At 35.8% G+C, this 11,094-nt stretch overlaps 1 protein-coding gene across 1 annotated transcript in view; it reads left to right on the top strand.

Moving 5' to 3' along the window:
* The window catches only part of LOC133645995 (CD2-associated protein-like), a 146,332-nt gene that overhangs the window by 108,909 nt on the left and 26,329 nt on the right, over nucleotides 1-11,094 (top strand). The window contains exon 17 of the mRNA XM_062040918.1: nucleotides 6,024-6,107. Coding sequence (XP_061896902.1) covers nucleotides 6,024-6,107 — 84 coding nt within the window. The remainder of the gene's footprint in view (nucleotides 1-6,023; nucleotides 6,108-11,094) is intronic.

The raw sequence follows: 11,094 nt of genomic DNA, 5'->3' as shown, positions 1-11,094 counted from the left end.
AACATTGATATTGAACATCGTTGAGGGACAACATTGATATTGAACATCTTTGAGGGACAACATTGATATTGAACATCTTTGAGGGACAACATTGATATTGAACATCTTTGAGGGACAACATTGATATTGAACATCTTTGAGGACAACATTGATATTGAACATCTTTGAGGGACAACATTGATATTGAACATCTTTGAGGGACAACATTGATATTGAACATCCTTGAGGGACAACATTGATATTGAACATCTTTGAGGGACAACATTGATATTGAACATCCTTGAGGGACAACATTGATATTGAACATCTTTGAGGGACAACATTGATATTGAACATTTTGAGGGACAACATTGATATTGAACATCCTTGAGGGACAACATTGATATTGAACATCTTGAGGGACAACATTGATATTGAACATCTTTGAGGGACAACATTGATATTGAACATCCTTGAGGGACAACATTGATATTGAACATCTTGAGGGACAACATTGATATTGAACATCTTTGAGGGACAACATTGATATTGAACATCCTTGAGGGACAACATTGATATTGAACATCTTTGAGGGACAACATTGATATGAACATCTTTGAGGGACAACATTGATATTGAACATCTTTGAGGGACAACATTGATATTGAACATCTTGAGGGACAACATTGATATTGAACATCCTTGAGGGACAACATTGATATTGAACATCTTTGAGGGACAACATTGATATTGACATCTTGAGGGACAACATTGATATTAACATCTTTGAGGGACAACATTGATATTGAACATCTTGAGGGACAACATTGATATTGAACATCCTTGAGGGACAACATTGATATTGAACATCCTTGAGGACAACATTGATATTGAACATCTTTGAGGGACAACATTGATATTGAACATCTTTGAGGGACAACATTGATATTAAACATCTTTGAGGGACAACATTGATATTGAACATCTTGAGGGACAACATTGATATTGAACATCCTTGAGGGACAACATTGATATTGAACATCCTTGAGGGACAACATTGATATTGAACATCCTTGAGGGACAACATTGATATTGAACATCTTTGAGGGACAACATTGATATTGAACATCCTTTGAGGGACAACATTGATATTGAACATCCTTTGAGGGACAACATTGATATTGAACATCCTTGAGGGACAACATTGATATTGAACATCTTTGAGGGACAACATTGATATTGAACATCTTGAGGGACAACATTGATATTGAACATCTTTGAGGGACAACATTGATATTGAACATCCTTGAGGGACAACATTGATATTGAACATCTTTGAGGGACAACATTGATATTGAACATCTTTGAGGGACAACATTGATATTGAACATCTTTGAGGGACAACATTGATATTGAACATCTTTGAGGGACAACATTGATATTGAACATCTTTGAGGGACAACATTGATATTGAACATCTTTGAGGGACAACATTGATATTGAACATCTTTGAGGGACAACATTGATATTGAACATCTTTGAGGGACAACATTGATATTGAACATCTTTGAGGGACAACATTGATATTGAACATCTTTGAGGGACAACATTGATATTGAACATCTTTGAGGACAACATTGATATTGAACATCCTTGAGGGACAACATTGATATTGAACATCTTTGAGGGACAACATTGATATTAAACATCCTTGAGGGACAACATTGATATTGAACATCTTTGAGGGACAACATTGATATTGAACATCTTTGAGGACAACATTGATATTGAACATCTTTGAGGGACAACATTGATATTGAACATCTTGAGGGACAACATTGATATTGAACATCCTTGAGGGACAACATTGATATTGAACATCTTTGAGGGACAACATTGATATTGAACATCTTTGAGGGACAACATTGATATTGAACATCTTTGAGGGACAACATTGATATTGAACATCTTTGAGGACAACATTGATATTGAACATCCTTGAGGGACAACATTGATATTGAACATCTTTGAGGGACAACATTGATATTGAACATCCTTGAGGGACAACATTGATATTGAACATCTTTGAGGGACAACATTGATATTAAACATCTTTGAGGACAACATTGATATTGAACATCTTTGAGGACAACATTGATATTGAACATCTTTGAGGGACAACATTGATATTGAACATCTTTGAGGACAACATTGATATTGAACATCTTTGAGGGACAACATTGATATTGAACATCTTTGAGGGACAACATTGATATTGAACATCTTGAGGACAACATTGATATTGAACATCTTTGAGGGACAACATTGATATTGAACATCTTTGAGGGACAACATTGATATTAAACATCTTTGAGGGACAACATTGATATTGAACATCTTTGAGGGACAACATTGATATTGAACATCCTTGAGGGACAACATTGATATTGAACATCTTGAGGGACAACATTGATATTGAACATCTTTGAGGGACAACATTGATATTAACATCTTTGAGGGACAACATTGATATTGAACATCTTTGAGGGACAACATTGATATTGAACATCTTTGAGGGACAACATTGATATTGAACATCTTTGAGGGACAACATTGATATTGAACATCTTTGAGGGACAACATTGATATTGAACATCTTTGAGGGACAACATTGATATTGAACATCTTGAGGGACAACATTGATATTGAACATCTTTGAGGGACAACATTGATATTGAACATCTTTGAGGGACAACATTGATATTGAACATCCTTGAGGGACAACATTGATATTGAACATCCTTGAGGGACAACATTGATATTGAACATCTTTGAGGGACAACATTGATATTGAACATCTTTGAGGGACAACATTGATATTGAACATCTTTGAGGGACAACATTGATATTGAACATCCTTGAGGGACAACATTGATATTGAACATCTTGAGGGACAACATTGATATTGAACATCCTTGAGGGACAACATTGATATTGAACATCTTGAGGGACAACATTGATATTGAACATCTTTGAGGGACAACATTGATATTGAACATCTTTGAGGGACAACATTGATATTGAACATCCTTGAGGGACAACATTGATATTGAACATCCTTGAGGGACAACATTGATATTGAACATCTTTGAGGGACAACATTGATATTGAACATTTTGAGGGACAACATTGATATTGAACATCCTTGAGGGACAACATTGATATTGAACATCTTTGAGGGACAACATTGATATTGAACATCCTTGAGGGACAACATTGATATTGAACATCCTTGAGGACAACATTGATATTGAACATCTTTGAGGGACAACATTGATATTGAACATCTTTGAGGGACAACATTGATATTGAACATCCTTGAGGGACAACATTGATATTGAACATCCTTGAGGGACAACATTGATATTGAACATCCTTGAGGGACAACATTGATATTGAACATCTTTGAGGGACAACATTGATATTGAACATCTTTGAGGGACAACATTGATATTGAACATCTTTGAGGGACAACATTGATATTGAACATCTTTGAGGGACAACATTGATATTGAACATCTTGAGGGACAACATTGATATTGAACATCTTTGAGGGACAACATTGATATTGAACATCTTTGAGGGACAACATTGATATTGAACATCTTTGAGGGACAACATTGATATTGAACATCTTGAGGGACAACATTGATATTGAACATCTTTGAGGGACAACATTGATATTGAACATCCTTGAGGGACAACATTGATATTGAACATCCTTGAGGGACAACATTGATATTGAACATCTTTGAGGGACAACATTGATATTGAACATCTTTGAGGGACAACATTGATATTGAACATCCTTGAGGACAACATTTGATATTGAACATCCTTGAGGGACAACATTGATATTGAACATCCTTGAGGGACAACATTGATATTGAACATCCTTGAGGGACAACATTGATATTGAACATCCTTGAGGGACAACATTGATATTGAACATCTTTGAGGGACAACATTGATATTGAACATCTTGAGGGACAACATTGATATTGAACATCCTTGAGGGACAACATTGATATTGAACATCTTTGAGGGACAACATTGATATTGAACATCTTGAGGGACAACATTGATATTGAACATCCTTGAGGACAACATTGATATTGAACATCTTTGAGGGACAACATTGATATTGAACATCCTTGAGGGACAACATTGATATTGAACATCTTGAGGGACAACATTGATATTGAACATTTTTGAGGGACAACATTGATATTGAACATCCTTGAGGGACAACATTGATATTGAACATCTTTGAGGGACAACATTGATATTGAACATCTTTGAGGGACAACATTGATATTGAACATCTTGAGGGACAACATTGATATTGAACATCTTTGAGGGACAACATTGATATTGAACATCTTTGAGGGACAACATTGATATTGAACATCCTTGAGGGACAACATTGATATTGAACATCTTTGAGGGACAACATTGATATTAAACATCTTTGAGGGACAACATTGATATTGAACATCTTTGAGGGACAACATTGATATTGAACATCCTTGAGGGACAACATTGATATTGAACATCCTTGAGGGACAACATTGATATTGAACATCTTTGAGGGACAACATTGATATTGAACATCTTTGAGGGACAACATTGATATTAAACATCTTTGAGGGACAACATTGATATTGAACATCTTTGAGGGACAACATTGATATTGAACATCCTTGAGGGACAACATTGATATTGAACATCTTTGAGGGACAACATTGATATTGAACATCCTTGAGGGACAACATTGATATTGAACATCCTTGAGGGACAACATTGATATTGAACATCCTTGAGGGGACAACATTGATATTGAACATCTTTGAGGGACAACATTGATATTGAACATCCTTGAGGGACAACATTGATATTGAACATCTTTGAGGGACAACATTGATATTGAACATCCTTGAGGACAACATTGATATTGAACATCTTTGAGGACAACATTGATATTGAACATCTTGAGGGACAACATTGATATTGAACATCTTTGAGGGACAACATTGATATTGAACATCCTTGAGGGACAACATTGATATTGAACATCTTTGAGGGACAACATTGATATTGAACATCTTTGAGGGACAACATTGATATTGAACATCTTTGAGGGACAACATTGATATTGAACATCTTTGAGGGACAACATTGATATTGAACATCTTTGAGGGACAACATTGATATTGAACATCTTTGAGGGACAACATTGATATTGAACATCTTTGAGGGACAACATTGATATTGAACATCTTTGAGGGACAACATTGATATTGAACATCTTGAGGGACAACATTGATATTGAACATCTTTGAGGGACACATTGATATTGAACATCTTTGAGGGACAACATTGATATTGAACATCTTTGAGGGACAACATTGATATTGAACATCTTTGAGGGACAACATTGATATTGAACATCTTTGAGGACAACATTGATATTGAACATCTTTGAGGGACAACATTGATATTGAACTATTTGAGGGACAACATTGATATTGAACATCTTTGAGGGACAACATTGATATTGAACATCTTTGAGGGACAACATTGATATTGAACATCTTGAGGGACAACATTGATATTGAACATCTTTGAGGGACAACATTGATATTGAACATCTTTGAGGGACAACATTGATATTGAACATCTTTGAGGACAACATTGATATTGAACATCTTTGAGGGACAACATTGATATTGAACATCTTTGAGGGACAACATTGATATTGAACATCTTTGAGGGACAACATTGATATTGAACATCTTGAGGGACAACATTGATATTGAACATCTTTGAGGGACAACATTGATATTGAACATCTTTGAGGGACAACATTGATATTGAACATCTTTGAGGGACAACATTGATATTGAACATCCTTGAGGGACAACATTGATATTGCAAGACTTGTCAGGAGACATTCCAACTCCAACTGATTGTCTTCCCTGCAGCCCAACAAGGAAGTGAATGTGGAGAAGTCCTTCAAGATGGACGAGGATGACGGCGCCAAACTAAAGCCTGCAGAATCCAGGAAGGTAATGTCTAATTATTTACTAATTTCATATATTTTTAGAACCTTCCCTTACCCTTTTACCATGTTTTTTTCTGACAAAGGTTTTCTAGCTGACCTGAATAATATTATCATTTGAATTGAACTATTTGTTAGGTTAAGTTACTTGATTGGTACCAACAGCTGATTGTGTTGAAGGCTACACAACTCTTGTAAAAGTCTGGATACACCACAATGTCTACGTGCAGAAATATTATACAACTTAGCATACACACACACTTTCCTGCAGGTTGGTGTAGAAGTGTGCGCAGGTAAGCCCACCTCATGCCACACCCTCCCAGGCCTTGACTTCACCTTAGAAGGTCAATGCAAAGTCATTTGTTGATGCTGCATTTCTCAGAGTAGTCAAACATCAAATCCCCTATTTTCCTCACAATACAGCACACCAGTAGATCAGCCACACCCACTAAACTTTACAAGAAAGAAATAGTGTTCCATATTTTAGCCACACTGGTCTATAAGCCGCAGATATATACGTTGTTAAATGAGATAATTATGCAGAAAGATTGTGTAAATGTTTATTTACATAACTTAATTGTTTCCAAACAATGGCTGTAACATGGCAGTAAAATGGCTGATCAAACAAAACAGAAGTCATGGTCATGGACCCACTAGCTTATATTGTATATATGTTATAGACATACTATAATATATCTGTATATAAGTTACTCTGTACACATATTATGTGTATATTCGTATTTATGTTAGATTATTTTATAGCTATATTAGTCTATTTATACCTGCATTGTCCTTTCCATCATTGTAACTGAGCTACTGTGTTGAACAATTTCCCTTGTGGATCATTAAAGTTTGTCTAAGTCTAAGTCTAAGCTGCAGTAGCTAAATGTATGTTTTCAATGGATTCTACAAGAAAAGAGTAAATAGAACAATAGTAATACCAGATGAGGTCATTCTGTCCAAAGGTGGGAAAATATTCCTCTAACAATCAAATGAAGATACTTGATGTATTCTAGCTTAGTTACTCTCTGGTGGGCAGCTGAAGTGTAGTGAAACTGATTTCATGTAGAAGTAATTCAATGTATTGTAGCTTAGTTACTCTCTGGTGGGCAGCTGAAGTGTAGTGAAACTGATTTCATGTAGAAGTATTTCAATGTATTGTAGTTTAGTTACTCTCTGGTGGGCAGCTGAAGTGTAGTGAAACTGATTTCATGTAGAAGTATTTCAATGTATTGTAGTTTAGTTACTCTCTGGTGGGCAGCTGAAGTGTAGTGAAACTGATTTCATGTAGAAGTAATTCAATGTATTGTAGTTTAGTTACTCTCTGGTGGGCAGCTGAAGTGTAGTGAAACTGATTTCATGTAGAAGTATTTCAATGTATTGTAGTTTAGTTACTCTCTGGTGGGCAGCTGAAGTGTAGTGAAACTGATTTCATGTAGAAGTATTTCAATGTATTGTAGCTTAGTTACTCTCTGGTGGGCAGCTGAAGTGTAGTGAAACTGATTTCATGTAGAAGTATTTCAATGTATTGTAGTTTAGTTACTCTCTGGTGGGCAGCTGAAGTGTAGTGAAACTGATTTCATGTAGAAGTATTTCAATGTATTGTAGTTTAGTTACTCTCTGGTGGGCAGCTGAAGTGTAGTGAAACTGATTTCATGTAGAAGTATTTCAATGTATTGTAGTTTAGTTACTCTCTGGTGGGCAGCTGAAGTGTAGTGAAACTGATTTCATGTAGAAGTATTTCAATGTATTGTAGTTTAGTTACTCTCTGGTGGGCAGCTGAAGTGTAGTGAAACTGATTTCATGTAGAAGTAATTCAATGTATTGTAGCTTAGTTACTCTCTGGTGGGCAGCTGAAGTGTAGTGAAACTGATTTCATGTAGAAGTATTTCAATGTATTGTAGTTTAGTTACTCTCTGGTGGGCAGCTGAAGTGTAGTGAAACTGATTTCATGTAGAAGTATTTCAATGTATTGTAGTTTAGTTACTCTCTGGTGGGCAGCTGAAGTGTAGTGAAACTGATTTCATGTAGAAGTATTTCAATGTATTGTAGTTTAGTTACTCTCTGGTGGGCAGCTGAAGTGTAGTGAAACTGATTTCATGTAGAAGTAATTCAATGTATTGTAGCTTAGTTACTCTCTGGTGGGCAGCTGAAGTGTAGTGAAACTGATTTCATGTAGAAGTATTTCAATGTATTGTAGTTTAGTTACTCTCTGGTGGGCAGCTGAAGTGTAGTGAAACTGATTTCATGTAGAAGTATTTCAATGTATTGTAGTTTAGTTACTCTCTGGTGGGCAGCTGAAGTGTAGTGAAACTGATTTCATGTAGAAGTATTTCAATGTATTGTAGCTTAGTTACTCTCTGGTGGACAGCTGAAGTGTAGTGAAACTGAAGTATTTCAGTGAAGAGAAAGACAACTGTCAGTAATCAGGAGAAGACTTCTTTGGTTGTATAAGATCAACATCAGCACTCCTCCCACCCTCATATGAGCTGGAAACTTCACTTCCTGATCAATACAGTGTGGCGCTTGATTGCATGAATTAGATTGAAACCATGGTTTTACAAGGCAGGTAGACACCTTCATTAGATTGTGCTCAACTTTTCTCATTACCAGAACAGGATTTTACAATTTGAAAGCAGAATGTTTAGTCTGAAATAAAAGTGTCTTTGTGGCAGTCTGTTAACAACATCAAACTCCTAAGCCAAGAAGGCGGAGCCAGAGGGAGGGGACTTGCTCCACTTTACACCCACAAGGATACCAATGAAATATACAGAAGCTCAGTAAATAGAATTGACAGGGACTAATAGTAGGACACGTGACTAAGAATGTCCCAACCCAGCTGTTCCTTGGTACCAATCACATCACCACAGTGTTGCTTCTTTCTACAAATTCAAGTGATGGCACTTTGTTTATTGTATGTATTTATTTGACAGGGACAGTACAAGTAAACATTGCCATGTCCAAGTACACAAGACTTTGTTTATTGTATGTATTTATTTGACAGGGACAGTACAAGTAAACATTGCCATGTCCAAGTACACAAGACTTTGTTTATTGTATGTATTTATTTGACAGGGACAGTACAAGTAAACATTGCCATGTCCAAGTACACACGACTTTGTTTATTGTATGTATTTATTTGACAGGGACAGTACAAGTAAACATTGCCATGTCCAAGTACACACGACTTTGTTTATTGTATGTATTTATTTGACAGGGACAGTACAAGTAAACATTGCCATGTCCAAGTACACAAGACTTTGTTTATTGTATGTATTTATTTGACAGGGACAGTACAAGTAAACATTGCCATGTCCAAGTACACAAGACTTTGTTTATTGTATGTATTTATTTGACAGGGACAGTACAAGTAAACATTGCCATGTCCAAGTACACAAGACTTTGTTTATTGTATGTATTTATTTGACAGGGACAGTACAAGTAAACATTGCCATGTCCAAGTACACACGACTTTGTTTATTGTATGTATTTATTTGACAGGGACAGTACAAGTAAACATTGCCATGTCCAAGTACACAAGACTTTGTTTATTGTATGTATTTATTTGACAGGGACAGTACAAGTAAACATTGCCATGTCCAAGTACACAAGACTTTGTTTATTGTATGTATTTATTTGACAGGGACAGTACAAGTAAACATTGCCATGTCCAAGTACACACGACTTTGTTTATTGTATGTATTTATTTGACAGGGACAGTACAAGTAAACATTGCCATGTCCAAGTACACACGACTTTGTTTATTGTATGTATTTATTTGACAGGGACAGTACAAGTAAACATTGCCATGTCCAAGTACACAAGACTTTGTTTATTGTATGTATTTATTTGACAGGGACAGTACAAGTAAACATTGCCATGTCCAAGTACACAAGACTTTGTTTATTGTATGTATTTATTTGACAGGGACAGTACAAGTAAACATTGCCATGTCCAAGTACACAAGACTTTGTTTATTGTATGTATTTATTTGACAGGGACAGTACAAGTAAACATTGCCATGTCCAAGTACACACGACTTTGTTTATTGTATGTATTTATTTGACAGGGACAGTACAAGTAAACATTGCCATGTCCAAGTACACAAGACTTTGTTTATTGTATGTATTTATTTGACAGGGACAGTACAAGTAAACATTGCCATGTCCAAGTACACAAGACTTTGTTTATTGTATGTATTTATTTGACAGGGACAGTACAAGTAAACATTGCCATGTCCAAGTACACACGACTTTGTTTATTGTATGTATTTATTTGACAGGGACAGTACAAGTAAACATTGCCATGTCCAAGTACACACGACTTTGTTTATTGTATGTATTTATTTGACAGGGACAGTACAAGTAAACATTGCCATGTCCAAGTACACAAGACGTTGTTTATTGTATGTATTTATTTGACAGGGACAGTACAAGTAAACATTGCCATGTCCAAGTACACAAGACTTTGTTTATTGTATGTATTTATTTGACAGGGACAGTACAAGTAAACATTGCCATGTCCAAGTACACAAGACTTTGTTTATTGTATGTATTTATTTGACAGGGACAGTACAAGTAAACATTGCCATGTCCAAGTACACAAGACTTTGTTTATTGTATGTATTTATTTGACAGGGACAGTACAAGTAAACATTGCCATGTCCAAGTACACAAGACTTCCAGCCACAGGATCATTTGCAAGCCTCGTCCCTGGTTAGGCTTTTAAAGGAAAGTTGAAAAAAGTGAAAAACACACTAAGACGACGAGTCCAACATAAAAAATAACTTGCCCCATGTGTCCGTACTACATCCAGTTCTAGTGCTCAACAAAGAAGACATTTTCATTTTCATCAAAATTTGCTGTTAAATCAATAAAAAAACATGCCAAACTGGGAATTGAACCCAAGTCCCTTGTATGTACCATGAGGCAGTGTCACAAACAAGTCCGACAAACAGACACACAACACTAACCAGCCCAGTTGTTGGCACCACT

This window comes from Entelurus aequoreus, linkage group LG03, assembly GCF_033978785.1.
Source record: "Entelurus aequoreus isolate RoL-2023_Sb linkage group LG03, RoL_Eaeq_v1.1, whole genome shotgun sequence".
NCBI classification, from domain to species: Eukaryota; Metazoa; Chordata; class Actinopteri; order Syngnathiformes; family Syngnathidae; genus Entelurus; species Entelurus aequoreus.
Note: the sequence above shows the minus strand (reverse complement) of the source record. Positions and strands in the feature narration are given on the sequence as shown.